Source organism: Dreissena polymorpha, chromosome 13, assembly GCF_020536995.1.
Source record: "Dreissena polymorpha isolate Duluth1 chromosome 13, UMN_Dpol_1.0, whole genome shotgun sequence".
Classification (NCBI taxonomy): Eukaryota; Metazoa; Mollusca; class Bivalvia; order Myida; family Dreissenidae; genus Dreissena; species Dreissena polymorpha.
Genome location: NC_068367.1, coordinates 62,753,535 through 62,769,642, shown reverse-complemented (window position 1 = coordinate 62,769,642; position 16,108 = coordinate 62,753,535). Strand labels below are relative to the sequence as shown.

General features: G+C 34.8%; 1 protein-coding gene across 3 annotated transcripts; it reads left to right on the top strand.

The window, feature by feature from the left end:
• Positions 1-821: 821 nt before the first annotated feature.
• Positions 822-5,158, top strand: LOC127856213 (uncharacterized). 3 transcript variants are annotated; one of them, XM_052392286.1, is made up of 6 exons: positions 822-891; positions 1,465-1,606; positions 2,675-2,769; positions 3,083-3,199; positions 3,655-3,786; positions 4,095-5,158. In XM_052392286.1, exons 1-6 carry the CDS (start codon positions 829-831, stop codon positions 4,434-4,436), a joined length of 891 nt encoding a protein of 296 aa, XP_052248246.1. In that variant the 5' UTR covers positions 822-828; the 3' UTR covers positions 4,437-5,158. The 3 variants fall into 3 exon arrangements, with proteins under 3 accessions (XP_052248246.1, XP_052248248.1, XP_052248247.1); XM_052392288.1 differs by having other exon boundaries at positions 4,114-4,250; XM_052392287.1 differs by lacking the exon at positions 3,655-3,786.
• Positions 5,159-16,108: the final 10,950 nt, after the last annotated feature.

Genomic DNA, 16,108 nt, shown 5'->3' with positions numbered 1-16,108 from the left:
AGAGGTGGACAAAGTAAGTGACTTACATTTATTTTACAAAAACAACAGACTGTTGCATGCAAGATTAATTACATCTAACCTTTAGAAAACCTGTAATAATTTTTGTCACAGAAAAGAAACAGAAATGTGTACTTCTATTGGTTTATGTGTGTACATTATTGCTGATAAAAAATAAACAAAAATAGATGTCCCACGTTAATTGGATACATTCATTACGCTTGGACGCTTGTAGATAGATGTGCTCTATTAATGAAAAAGGCAACATGCCCATCATTTAAATTTAGAACACATGACTAAGAAATATATAACCGGTTGATGGTGGGGCATGTTACGTAATGTTATATATCAGCACACACATATGGTAACTTAACGATACAACAAGATGTAGTTTTGTTATAACAAACGTCTGAAAGCAATGGAAGGAATCAAGACTTTATTTGTCTAAGGCCATAGTCTTCTGAATCTTTCGACAAAATTATACCTAAATGGCATTACATTTTATTTTTAAAAAGTGTCGATTTAAGTATGAACAGCATATTTTAAACATATTTCAAATATATAATAAAATATGTTATATGCTCCAAAAAGGATGATCGGAATAAACACAAAATATGAGAAAATACACAAATGTATATGAAATCAAGGATCTAAAATTTTTTTAATTTTATTTGTAGGATGTGAATTGTATATTGCTTATGAGATAGCCAAAATAAAGAAACACTTACGTACGTATGACTAAGTGTTGTTTTTTTCCAGATACATTTACATACCAGGTCCATTGTTCAATATTATGCTACATATATTATTTTATTACAGCAGGCGTATACAATGGCGGAACTGGAGTCGAAATCCTCCGCATTTTTATTAGTAACAGGTCCACGCAGCTCTGCAGTAAGTGCATGATTTTTATTTGTGGTTTTATTAAATTTAAATAGTACACTTGTGTTTTTAATATATGTATGAAAAAGGTAATGGCCTTCGGTGTTCAAAAGAAAACGTCATGATATATCGTGCATTCGACCCAAATCTTGTTAAGAATAAACTAGGGGCAAAAAAAGACTTACGTGTTAAACATTTTAAAGAATTAATCATATGCAAAATAACATGAATATTAGTATGCAGCATAAGCAACAATTGAGAAGCAACTAAAAAGATATTTGTTAATATTAAAGTATTGTGCAGGGTGATGTTAAATACTGTTAATCATGGATATATAATGTATCCTTGGCTAGGCGATGAAATCCCGAAAACGCAATTATTTTCGTACATCGCATGGTTTGTTTTTGTATATAAAAATTGACATCTCTCTATAAAAAAGGAGGTTTAATGTATACGGGTAAAGTAACGTTCAAGATTAGCCTGTGCAGTCCGCAAAACAATATAAAAAAGCGGAAATATTCGTCCCTGATTAGCCTGTGCGGACTATTTTCACACCATTTTGCTCCTATATACTTTTTCTGACAGTCAAGCGACGTTTGCTCGGATTCAGTCAAAATCAGTGACGACTTTCTAAAGAGCCATGTTAATCCCGATCGTTATCATTCATTTGATGACGTGAGGTCAGCCATAAGGCAGCAAGGGGTGAAAACATGCAACGTTATTTTCGGTTAGTTAAATGATTTTTGTTTTGGTTTTTAATATTGTATTCTCGAAGCATCATTTTATACTCAAGTACCGAAATAGAGAAATCATATGTATTTTCAGACAATGTGTAAGTGATCAAGTAAGGAGTACGAAAGAAATGGGATGAAAGAAGAGGTTTTTTCACAAACCTATTAAAAAAAGGAAATCAGGGCAAATGCGAACACAAAATGTTAAACCAAAATCTATTTGTTTTATGTATATTATCCGAAAACGTTAGAAATTGTTTTCTTAATGTTTTCCTATATTTTTTGTTTAAAGCAATCATTTCTTCAATACTAAGTTTATTTTACTGATTTAATAAATTTGCGTTATCACCGATGTTCATGTGGTCGCTTTTCTTCTGTTAGTATTTAACAAAAATTCGTCGCCATTATAAAATTCGTAGATCGGAGCTGTAACTGTAAAATTAGGTGACATGGTTTGATGTGCTGTAGGTAAATGATGTGAAGTGATCAGGATAAATTAATAAATTGTGCAATAACTGTTTTTCAAACGTCAGAATCTTGTTATCAAATGTGATACCTCGTGAAGAAATAAGCGATAATATTCTTTATTTTTATACAATGATTCGGCTGGTTCACTTTTTGTTGGTATTTCCAGACTGTGAATAATTCTAAATTTGTGGAAAAAAAATGTTTGCCTTATTTAAGCAGTTATATTAATAGCGATCGTGTCATAAACTCGAAGATTAAGGACGATCTACATAATAACTCAATTATATTATGTTTATATGATTGAAATCTAAAATGTGTACATAGACGGTTGTGGAAAAAATTGGGTCAAAATGCAACATCATTATTAAATATTACTGCATACCATATGTTGTAACTGATATGTAATCAATATGTGATGTAATTATTGTCTTGGCTAACAGATCTTTTCCAAAGGCCGCCTTGTTAGAAATACTAAATCTCCAGTTTAATTGTGTGAAATTGTGTGAAAACCAGTTTGAAGAATAATCACTAGGCGTGTTATAATTTAACAAAGCCTGCATGTTCTTGTGCAACATAAGTATCCGTTTGTGTTGAAGCAATTGACTATACCATCAGCAATGAGACAAGTGGCAGCAAAACATTTGGTGGAAAAAGTCTACATGACTTATCGGTTGTAAATCCATATCAAAAGGTAAATTATTACTTCTCTTAATCTAAATATTAATTGTGGTTATTTTGAGTTCGCTTAGATGTCGGTTTACTAACCCTGTCGGTAAATATGTTTTCATTGTAGAGATGCATATTATTTTCAAACAATAAAAGTGTTTCTGCTCAGTTTGGCGTGCTCTTACGATTTGGGGAAGTGGAACCAGATAGCCCAAAGGAAACACCAGTAGCAAATGGTGACACACAATAAAACGTAGCGATCCTGTCAGGACAGTGAACGTACCTACAACTTTGACTGCCACTGTTAAAACTAAATAAACTAATTTATAATTTCATAGGTGATAACTGCAATCGGTGAAACAATTGACCCAATGAGAGGAGAGAATAAAACCATTAATGCATTTGGCTTCGGAGACAATGAAGTCAAAGACAAACGTATATTTCCGCTTAGTCAGGTATGAAAGCAAAAAACTCTACGGATATGATATAAAAATAAGTTTTCTACTTCTACTACAACACCCATACTAGTACTACTACTACTACTACTACTACTACTACTACTACTACTACTACTACTACTACTACTACTACTACTACTACTACTACTACTACTACTACTACTACTACTACTACTACTACTACTACTACTACTACTACTACTACTACTACTACTACTACTACTACTACTACTACTACTACTACTACTACTACTATTACTACTACTACTACTACTACTACTACTTCTACTAGACGACGATTTGTATCAGTCAACTTTCGTTTAAAGCAGAACACACATATTTTTGATCCATATACACAAAGCGCTTTGAATGTAAAAATAATTTAAATGAGAACATTATTAAGTTTCCGCAGATTTGTATTGCCTAACAACATATTGTTTTTAAATTAACAGGAACCTTGTTCTTCATTTTACGACATTCTGTGTGCTTATAAAACTAAAACAAAAGATATCAAGTTCGGTGGTCCCACAAGCTTCGTGCCCGTTTTAGAAGAGGCAATACGCATAGTAAAGGAAACGGGCAAGGTGTGAAACCTCAGATTTATTGACATTTATGCTTGTTTTGTTTTTTAATTATCTAAAATTTAGACAACTTTTCATTTAATTTTCTGTTTTACTTTGGCATTTTGTAATCGTATGATACAGGTTTAAATATCGATAATTCCTTTGCAGTAATCGAAATTCGAAAATAAAATAATTTGATTTTACTGGGGTCTCTTTGGGAATTCTCAATCATGTTTGTGTTACAACTCTTAGATTGTAAATCAAATACGTAAGTTACTTCATTTAGTTAAAGCCAATCAGTTGTTTCGTTTAAAATCTTCTAATTTCAGTACCACATACTTATAATAGTTGCCGACGGTCAAGTCACCGAAGAGCACAGCAGTCTCAAGGCAATCATCGAAGCCTCTGACTATGCCCTCTCTATTGTGGTAATAGGCGTAGGAGACGGGCCATGGGAACTTATGGAAGAATGGGATGACTTGGAGAATTTCAACAACAAAGTAGCTGAACAAGGATTATCTAACAGGAGATTTGACAATTTTCAGTTTGTGAATTACCACAAAATCACAAACAAGGCGAAGAATCCCGATATTGCACTAGCACTCGCCGCGCTAATGGAAATTCCTGATCAGTATAAATTTATCAAGGAAAACATATTAGTTAATGTTTAATGTATATCAAGGAACACACATTGGTAAAATATTGGTAAATGTTTATAAAAAAACACGAAAATTTTTCAAGGAAAAAAAAATGTGATTGTTAAATACACAACAAGCAAAACATAGTGCTTAATGTTTCATACACAGAAAAAAAGTTTATGAAGGAAAGCCTTTTGGTAAATTTTAATACACAGCAACAAAATTTAGCAAGAAAAACTTTTTGTTTCATGTTTAATGGAGGAATACATATGAGTGAATGGTAAATGCTCAGCATTAAAGTTTTTCAAGGAAACACTATGGGGCTAAATTTTAGCGAACATCAACAAAGTTTATCAAGAAATTCCTCTTGGTTAATGTTTAATGCACAGTAACAATTTTTTTTAACAAACACCTATTGGTTAATGTGTAATACACAGAGCCGCTGTTTATAAAGGGAAACTTGTTGGTTAATCTTTAATGCGCAGCAACAAAGATTATCAAGGAGAACCAATTGATAAATGTTGAATGCACAGCAACGCATAAGTGCGAGTTTACAAGTTTATTGACTTGTTTAGCAAAATTGAAAATAAGACATGTCTCAAATATCATGACATCTTGTAAAGTTATACGTTGTTTTATGGCTGTGATATACATATGCAAAGTTTTACTTTCAGTTATTTTTTCACATATTGTTTCATCTACTCGTCATCGTTTCTGCGTGTACGGAGTTATATATATAACTATTTGTTAAGTTATTGGTCGTTGTTATTTTTGCAGGAATATTCATACCGTTTGTTTATGCGCATGTATAATGTTATAATGCATACACTTACAAAGTTGTATACTTTAATACAAACATAACATATCATGTACCTTAAACGAAGCAGTTCGTTGTACTATTGTGCATCTCAGACTTCTTCCATGTAGATTGCTCGGATTTTAGCGCAAGGTACATGTATTTCCTGTTAAAGTTATATTGTTATTCAATGACACAACTGAATAATGGTAATCCTATGCAATGTTCAATGTGGATAATGGCTTACATTCTCACCTGCAAACAGATGTATTTAAAAAGTGAAGGAAGTTCATTTTGACATTTTATTTCACGATATGTTTGTTTTTGTAATTTTGGTAGTCCATCATTTGGGGCCATTTAATTATAAAGAATCCATTCATGCTGTTTTTTGTTCTTTCAGCTTTGACATTTAGTGAAGGGCACGTTTTTTTATCATTCTCAACGCATCAAATTGTTTGATAGTTCCTATACACATGTTTTACCGTTGATACATCGATACACATCATGATCAATATGCCCATCTGCGTACTACCTTGCCGTAACGATACGAGCATCTTCCGTTATAATTAAATATCGGTCGATGCCCATATAGTTGATGACAGGAATGGTATCCCATTCATTATTTTCTTTTTCAGAACTTGATTATATTTCAAAACTAACACCGCTGAATTAAAACATGCACACTATCACCCACGTAACTGCGAACCAAAAATACTAGATAATTTATTGGCAGCTGTTTAAACCTTAAAGTCTGACAGTTTAGGTATGAACAAGTCTCTAAATGGAAAATAATTTGTTAAAGATGTCCACGTGGAATGGATTCAAGGCAATGAGCGAATGATTCGACTATGAATACGGCTCGTGTCACACGGTCGTCAGTCACATAGATGTGTTCCATTGACACAGTTTGGCTTTTCGAACATTCTATGAAAAACAAACAGGAGCCGTCTTTCCTACGACACATTAACAGCTTTAAATCTGCCGGTTGTTATCACCTCACTTAACAACACAATTTCTGTTTAAAGAAACAAATTAAATGTGGAGATATAATTGTGTTAGAGTAGGAAAATAATTAGTATAATGGTGTTTGTTCTTTATTAAATTTTGCTCATTAAAACAACTTCAGTCATTTTGGCATTCCTTTAAACAATTATTTTAATGAATGTGTGTAATTGAGCACCAAGTAATAAACAAGACCGAAAATTACCAATTCACGACGCGGATTTTCCAGTATGAAGATTTAAAGTCTGGAATGTTCCCAATTGCAGGATTTTTGCGCTACTATTCCCCAATTACCGGTACCGGTACTTTTCCCAATTGTAAAATCAATTAGCAATAAGCAAGACATTGGGATCAATTGGATAACCTCTATAAAACGTTCCATGCAAAGAAATTGTTTAATACTTTGTTTTATTAACAAACATATATATCAGAGGGGATATTCTCGTGACGATAAAGATGGCGATGTCCGTGCCGAAACATGTATTTTTTGCTGTTTATACCTTATATCAGGTTTAATATGTAGTGTTTCGTGTTTAAATAATGGGATTTGCATACAAGGTCATGGAAGGTCACTTTAAGCTATTTTTATATTATAACATACATTGTATGTGTTTGTTTATGTTCATAGTGTTATAGACTTCAGTATTGAGTAGACATTTATACTTTTGTTAGTACGTTTTTATTTTAGGATGGAAACTGAAACTCGTACTGTCCTCGATTGTTAATGTACATTGCTTATTAAATACGTGTTATGATAAGAAGTATGGAAACGTGAATGAAAGTTAATTAATTATAAAGAGTTTAGCAACTCAATCTCATGCTATGTGCTACTGGAAAGTTTTTACGTCATACATACATAGGATTGCGTGAAATACAGTTGGTTTTTTTCTCTGTGAATGCGGCTTAAACAGGAGCAAAAACACATACACACACAAAACGGAAAGAGAGGAATGCTTGTAAAACAGACCAAATGACATGTCAAAGAATTTTATGGAACTAGTGCATTGTAGTTTCGCATAAGCGAATAAGGTTATAACGGTTTTTGTTATAGTTCCACATCCTACTTATAATTTCGGACTGTCAAGTATCCGAGGTCAAGAGAACGAAAGACGCAACTGTTAGAGTATCTCAATACGCTCTGTCCATTGTCGTAGTTGGTATTGGGGATGACCCACGGACATTGATGGAAGAATTGGAATCTATTGGAAATCGTGAGGATATAGTGTTTGATAACTTGAAATTTGTGAATTAACAACACATAATGAATGAAGCAGCGAATCCAGATGTTGAAGTGGCAGAGGTGAGACGGGTTAAAATACAAAGCCAACGGCGTTTCGTGAATGATATGGGTTATCTTGAGGATTAGACAAAAAGAGAGATTTAATGATAAAGAAATTAATGAAACGAAATAGGACATGGTATTGCTAGTGATTACTTATTACATTCCAATATAGACGTTAGCGTGTGTGTTTTTTTAAGGGTCTAGTGCAAATGGTACGTGTCAAACTTTCGGCAATAAGTCTCTTGCCAACCAGAATTAAACACCATATTTTAATATTTCTCTCCTGCTGGGGTAGCACAACTCGTACGTTGCTATATTTTGACACGTTTTTGATGCCGGTTTCAAGTTTTGATATATTCTTTACAACTTTTGGAAAACATGAAATATATCACTGACTGGTATGCATACGTGGAGTCCCTTGAAGGACGCGTTTTAATACCGAGGATATACAATTAAATCAAATAGTTAATACAGCTTTAACGGACATGTTAACAAAATGCCGAACAAGCATTAGACAACAATACAAGCTAATACAGTGTACTTTTCTTCATAACATAACTATACAAATGTTATTTTTACATTTATTGTGTGAAAGAAAGGCCAAAGTATTTTAATCAGGTGGGCGCCGCCATAGGGCAAAGATACAGCAGCAAAGTACGTGTTATATGAAAATAACAGTCAATAATTACAGACAAGTGAAAACACACAAGTACACGTGGAAGCGAGTTGGACTGGAGTATTTATAAAACAGTTGTTGTTTAGCAAAAAAAGGAAAGTGGTCGAATATAAAGAGAATATAGGAATGCGATAAGGAGAGCAAATATTTTGAAGTACCATGTTTGAAACACATGAAAACCGCAAACAAATCTCAAATCTATGAATGAAAACGAATGAAGAGATAGAAGTGACACGACTTTACCAGAATGAGTATTTCAGATAAGTACACGGATACAAGCAGAAAGTATAAAGCCTTTTGAATACAGTATCAAAATAAAAAAATCAAAGTAATTTGAACGGTATACAGGGAGGGGAGGTAAGCTGAATATGAAAGTAGAGAGTCTGGAAACGGAGTTCGTGATATTGGGATGCGAATCTGTATGTCAAAAGGGCACGTGCAATATCATCACGAGTGAGATACAATGAGTTCAGCAAAGGGTGGGAACCGAGTTGAACACCATATGACCGTTTAACAATCTATAAGTAAAATAATCGTATTTCACAGAACGATTTACCATAGAATACATCCATCATCCATATCAACGAGTCCAAGAGAAATTTATGGTTTGTGATCCCTTGTTGGAACGCTTTTTTTTGTAGAACATCTTAATTACTCTATGTTATCGACAGACCTTCAAAACACTCTACATCGTACATGGGATTAATTTAAATGTTAATGCATACGAAATGAAGCTTATAATATATCATGACTTAACAAAGTACGATTATATAAATTGACCAGAATCATGTGCGTGATACTGCACCAGTTCATAGGGAATAAATGTTCTTATGCAACGTCAATATGCTACCCAGCACTGCATGCGTAATAGAGTGGAAACGAACCACGAGCGCAATCTCCACGCAGAGTTGTCGTTCCTTGCTCTCACATACACCCCTGCGAAAGGCTCAGAATGCAATTGCCAAGAAACTGGGCAAAACCGAACAAACGCATTCAGCGTACATTCGATTTGGAATTTTTAGGATCAGCGGCGTAAAATAATGAAATAGGAATTTTAAATTCACGATACATCGTGCAAAAACTTGCGAGTTTTAATGTAACTCTTTGGAACTATGTTATTGCCCATTTAAGCAGATGGAATCATTCCACGCACTTCACAAATGTAAACAATTGAACATAACTTTTGATTGACGTTAGGCATAGCTTCGACGTATGTATGTAGGTTTGTTAACATAAAAAAAATCAATTTTATAATAATGAATTCAGACTGATATAAGATATTATGGTATGAGGTGGTTTTCTTAAATGTAGTGTATGTAATGTAGCAAGCAATTGTCGAGCAAGAAATTGTTTAGTATACTGTAACCTCCATGATGAACGCTTGGAATGATCATGACATGAATTGACGCTTTCATAAAAATAGTCCGTTCTGAGCCCATCACAGAGGTGAATGTAATGTAACCGCCGTGCAAGAGATTGCAACGGGCGGACCAAAAAAACACTACCAATCACTAAACCAATACGTCTGTACCATGTAACTACTAAGGTATAGATATGTACAATAAGTGGGAATTAACACAGAAACGAAGGCGACGTCGTGATGGTGGATGAGTATTACAATAAAATATGCAAATACATAGGTAAAGTATTATAGTTCTTCTTGAATGCTCTGAGCTTTTATGAGTACATACGTTAACAGCAACGACTAAAACGGTTTATTGCAAATGCATCCCGATTGCATTCAAATATAGGTTGTTTAATATTAAACAGAAACTCATAAGTTCAATCGAAAAACGCGTGTGTTTAGCTCAATGTCATATGATGCTCCAATGCACATCAGTTTAAAATATCGTGTTATACACACTCGCATGGTCTCAAAATTATATGAAAACTGCGCAATGCATGTAATTCGATGCCTTTTTATCGGCTCGATAAGCAGCCATAAGTAACTTCGTGTTCACTTTAATGTGTATTAATTTGGACATAGAACAGACTGAGGTAAAATATAAAATATCCGTTAACACTGCTATGATATATAATAAACTGTTTTTTAAGTCGCCAGTTTTCAAATAGTTCATATCATACTACAACATCCACTCTAATTGCGCATTTATTCTTATATAATAATATACTTCACTGTTCAATTATCCCATTAAGTTCACATTAGCGCAAAGTGCTCAAGGTAAGCTATTGTGATAAATCTATGTCCTGCGTCCGTCATCGAGCGGTCTCCAGTGTGTGGTGGGCCTCGTTAATCTTAAGCTCTCTGCCACTCTGGATGCCACATTTGTCTTTCTATCTGAATTGAAAGAATTTTGTCAGAATGTTTATGTGGACAATATCAAGGTCGAGTTAAAATCTGGGTCGCGTTCATCCGAAACCTAGGTCACATGTTCAAATACAATTAAAACCATGTTTCCACTCTAGAGACCACACTTACGTTTCAATCTTGATGGAACTTGATCAGAATCCTGTTTTTAAGAAAAACATAGGCAGAGTTCTGATATAAACAATAGAAAACAGGTCAAATCTATATAAACTTTGATGAAACTTATTTTAAATGTGGGCCATGTGCGTCCAAAAACTAAGTCACCATGTCAAATTTTAGAAATACAAACTGGTTCCGAATGTTTATCTTGACATTATGTAGACTGTGTTCGAATCTGGATTACGTCCATTAAAAAAACTAGTACCCCAGATCAAATTAAGAACAAAACTTGTTACCACTTTAGTCACAAGTTATAAATTATGTAGCATGTGAAACAACTCTCATTAATATTGAATACATGACACAGTTACTTCCCTTTGACTGCAAAGTTATTTATTATAATCCAATTTACTTGTGTGTATCATTTGTGTGTTATTGTTATTTAAGGTTTGATTTGTTATGCCCCTTCAAAGAAGGCGGTTTATAGCAGTCGCACCGTCGGTCTGTTTTCTGTAAGAAATATCATGACTCTGCCATAACTTTTCCATATATAGATGGATTTTGCAATAACTTCATCATCATAAGACGGCGTGCATCATCCGTCTCCATACCTCAAAGTTTAAGTTATTCTAAGTAGTTAAAGGTCAGATTTGGTCCTGAAATTGCTTGACATCCTCTTTTTGCAAATTATTTGCCGTACCTTCACTAGTTAAAAATACAAAAGTAACCCACCATAAGACGACGTGCCGCAACCGTGGCACTACCACAAAGGTCAAGGTCACATGTAGAAGTAATGAGTCAAATTATGCCATAAACAACTAGAATATTAATATCTCCGTCATTACTTTGCCTTATCTTTGTGGACTTTAAAACAACTTGCAAATATGCAATCTATTATAATACAACGAGTCGCGTGTAAAACGTATCTCAGTACCTCAAACGTAAATGACACACTGAAACGTTCAAAGATGAATTTGGCCATAAAATAGCTTGTCCTGACTGTAAAGTTGTCATTCTTTATGCTATTTTAATATAACTTACAACAGATGACAACTATTAAGAGACGACATTGCGTATGTATTAATCGTTATTGTACCTCAAGGGTTAAGGTAACGGAGTTTTTAGACAAATGTGAAATGTAAGGGCACAGTTCCTAAATCTATCATGTCAAGTCTTCCATAATGTGTGTTCAAGAACTCAGGTGTGATCTTAAGGGTTAAAATGTCCGTCTTGTTATAAATTATTAATTGAAGTTATAGTCAAATAAGAACATTCAACAACGACCGATTTGAGCATACTTAGATTAAACAATATGTTTGCTTATACTTTAGGTGATACAATACATACAGTTATGGAAGACAAGCAGACAAGTAAACGTCGGGTTGATGCGTCGGCATCATCACGTATAACAAAAGCCCCAATCCAAATACCACGCAAAGTAAAGTCTGGTCGTGTAGCTAAGGCATATAAAGCCAGCCCAGTACATGGAAAGAACGAAAATTCAGTGCAAGGACAAAATCAGATTGTATGGTCTGCAACTGGATATTTCGACAAAGTGGAATCGAGTATCCTGTTGAATATTAACGAAACAAAGCTACCGGCACGCCCGGATAATGAAACACCAATGCCTGAGCCAGGAACATCCTCGCTTCCTGAACCTGCATTGGGGGTTTACGTAGGTGGCAGGGGCGGACAGGGAAGAGGACGAGGAAGTCAAAGACGTTAACCTAATGAAAACAAACACACCTTGATATGTGTTTCCATTGTAGATACACTTGTTTTTGACGTTATTGTTTCTACATAAGATATGTCGTATGATATATATATATATATATATATATATATATATATATATATATATATATATATATATATATATATATATATATATATATATATATATATATATAGTAATATCTACATTGGAATAACAAGTGTGTCCGTATCTTACAAACGTTCGTTGTACAACGACAATCAGATAAATAAAATTACTAAAATAAGCACGGTTTCAAAGCAGAAATCGACCTCAAAGATTTGAAGATAGAACGAAGCACATGCAGCCAAGAGTTCATTCAGGTGTGTATCCATATATATATATATATATATATGGAACTTCTCGGGACCGGCAACAATAGTTCGAGCCATCCGGAATTCAAGCCATCCGATTTCTTATAAACTTTTGTTTACGAACAAGTCTCCAGTTCATTTTCACCTCCAGTTGAAGGGTGCACATATTGCTCAAACTCCGCTCTACTTCGCACTTATTACTTCTTTTGCAGTTATAAGTTAATAAGAAACAAATATATATATACTTAATACTTTAATTTACGAATATTTTAAAACAGTTACAAATACAATTAACAAATAACATTTAGTAAATATCAGCACGTTTTAGCGTAGCACATTTTAAGGTAACACAGAACATTAAAGGACAAAACATGCATCAGCACTATATACACATCATTTACATACGAGACAGCACTACATTCCTTTATTTATTTTGAAGAATGACATTATGTCCGTCTGTGTTGCGTTCCGTTGCTGTCGTCGAGCAACGAAGCTTTTAAGCAATTTAGACGTTGCAGCCATTATGCTACAGCATCTACAAGAACGCCAGCTCTTATACGAAATGTCATCTTTTAATCAAATCAATTAACGATTGAGTCGATGACATGTTAGCAAACAGGTGTTAAATCAGTTATTGCGTAACTTTAATCAAACGGTCATAATCGATTAACAGATTATGCGACCGGTGTTAAATCAATTTGTGCGTGCCTTTAATCAAGCGGTCCTAATCGAATAACACTTTTTTGGGACCCGAAGCGAGTTCGAGCCATCCGAACAAAAGAACGTGTGAAAACTGTAGCCGGGACTGTGAAAACAGTTCGAGCCAAGCGAGGTCCAGCCATCCGACAAAATTTTATATGAATATATAGGCATACAAAATCGGTGCTTTGATGCGAGTTCGAGCCAACCGGAAATTCGAGCCAAGCGAGTTCTAGCCATCGGGTTTCGACTGTATATATATATATTAGGGATGCAAGAGGTTAACCGGTTAACGGGTTAACCTACCGAAACGTCCAGTTAACCGGTTACATTTTAGGGAAACGGTTAACCTGGAAAAAATATATGATTATGTTTTTTTCAGTGAATATTTCGTACGATTTTACATTTTTCGCGTGACATACTGCCAACTTGCGCGGGCGACCAGTTAAAACAACATATATATATATATATATATATATATATATATATATATATATATATATATATATATATATATATACAGTCAACTCGCCAATAGGGGATCACACCAATAGTGGGTCACTATCGTGTATTTCATGAAAAAGTATAATCAAATCAAAAACAATTGTTGCATAGTGTTTCCCATGGTGAAATGTACAATTTTACGAATTTGTGAAAATATGCTCCAACTGTTGACCCGACAGGGCAGATAATGCTGTAAACAGTGATCCTTTATTGGCGATAGTGAGTGCTTTTGTGTACATCATTTTATTATAGGTAATATTTATTTATTTTCAATGACACCTTTTTAAATCTGAAATTTGGTTAAATGACAGCGTTATAAACTGTTTATTTTATAGTTTTTGTGATCATATGATATTTTTTCTTTGTCGTATTTTCATTGGTCATTTTTGCAAAAAAAAAAATCAAAAGTGTACTGCGGCAAAATAATAATACAGAAAAATGATATGATGGCATTTATTTTAACATCTTGTCATACCTACACAAAAGCCACACGGACAAAATTCTAATGGAAATATTTTAGATTTTTATGCATGTGATTCTCTATTGGCAAGTTGATAGTATATATATATCAATATATTAATTAATAAATTTATTAATTAATTAATTTATTAATTAATTAATTAATTAATTAATTAATTAATTAATTAATTAATTAATTAATTAATTAATTGTTCTCCTAAAATTGTATACAAGACATATTGTTTCTCATTTAATTGTATATTTTCCTGGTGTATCAACCCACCCTGAATGAAGAAATTTAAATTAAATAAGAATCATATCGCGTTTCACCATTTTTACGTTTAAAAAATGAGAGAACACCTACCCCACTTGCAAAAGCGCTCGATTATCACGGATGAATTATTTTATCGTTATCTTGCACACAATATAGTCAAATGACCACATCTGCAATAATTTTAAATCAAAATCTTAACTCATTACTGAGATATTCAAGTTTGAAAAGTCTTGCGTGTAAAAGTCTCTAAGTGTACACACACACACACGCACACACACACATGTATTGAAAACGGAAGTTTGTTTTTCCTGTTCGATTTTATTATCGCCATGTATTGAATGTTATTTTTAATTACATGTACGTCACTGAGGATTATCATATACATAGGCCAGGCATCTGAACGCTACTATTATTTGCAACCCTGAAGTTTGGGATTAAGTTTGCGTTAGGCTATCACGTTGTCTCATTACGTGCCGAGTTACGTTTTTTTTGTTGAGAGAAATGAGTCTCGCTCTGACCATCGGAAGAGTTTTTATCCGCTCAGGGTGGATACAACATTGAGAAGCCTTGCAGAAGGCGTTTAGAAGATGGCGATTCACCAGCGGGTGGTTCCAATTCCGAGACACCAGCGACTGGTTCCTATTCCGAGTCAACAGCGACTGGTTCCGAATCGGAGTCACCAGCGAATGGTTCCAAACCCGAGTCACCCGCGACTGGTTTCAATTCCGCGTCTTCAGCGACTGGTTCCAATTCATAGTCACCCGCGACTGGTTCCCATTCCGAATCACCAGCGACTGGTTCCAATTTCGAGTAACAAGCGACTGGTTCCAATTCAGAGCCACCAGCGACTGGTTCCCATTCCGAATCACCAGCGTCTGGTGCCAATTCCGAGTAACAAGCGACTGGTTCCAATTCAGAGTCACCAAAGACTGGTTCCATTTCAGAGTCACCAGCGACTTGTTTCATTTCCGAGTCACAAGCGACTGGTTTCAATTCCGAGGCACCAGCAACGGATTCCAATTCCGAGTCACCAGAGACGGGTTCCAACTCCAATTAACCAGCGACTGGTTCTGATTCCGAGTCACCAGCGAATGGTTCTTAATCCGAGTCACCAGCGACTGGCCCATTCCGAGTCAATAGCAACGAGTTCCTATGCTGAGTCACCAGCAACTGGTTCCAATACCGAGTCACTCGTAACGAGTTTCATTGCCGAGTCTCTAGCAACTGGTTCCAATGCCAAATCACTAGCAACGGTTTCCATTTTCGAGTCACTCGCAACGGGTTCCTATTTTGAGTTACTCGCAACGGGTTTCAATGCCGAGTTTATCGAAACGGATTCACCAGCAACGATTTCCAATTTTTTTTTATGAGTCACAAGCAACTGGTTCCAATACCGAGTCACTCGTAACGAGTTCCTATGCCGAGTCACTAGCAACTGGTTCCTATGCCGAGTCACTGGCAACGGGTTCCAATGCCGAGTCTCAACAACTGGTCCCAATGCCGAATCACTCGAAACGG

Excerpts from the sequence above, each read along its gene's own strand:
- LOC127856213 (XM_052392286.1), top strand. The coding sequence starts at position 829 with ATGGCGGAACTGGAGTCGAAATCCTCCGCATTTTTATTAGTAACAGGT. Across the intron at positions 1,607-2,674 it reads AACATGCAACGTTATTTTCG|CAATTGACTATACCATCAGC; the intron begins GTTAGTTAAATG and ends TTTGTGTTGAAG. Across the intron at positions 2,770-3,082 it reads TTGTAAATCCATATCAAAAG|GTGATAACTGCAATCGGTGA; the intron begins GTAAATTATTAC and ends ATAATTTCATAG.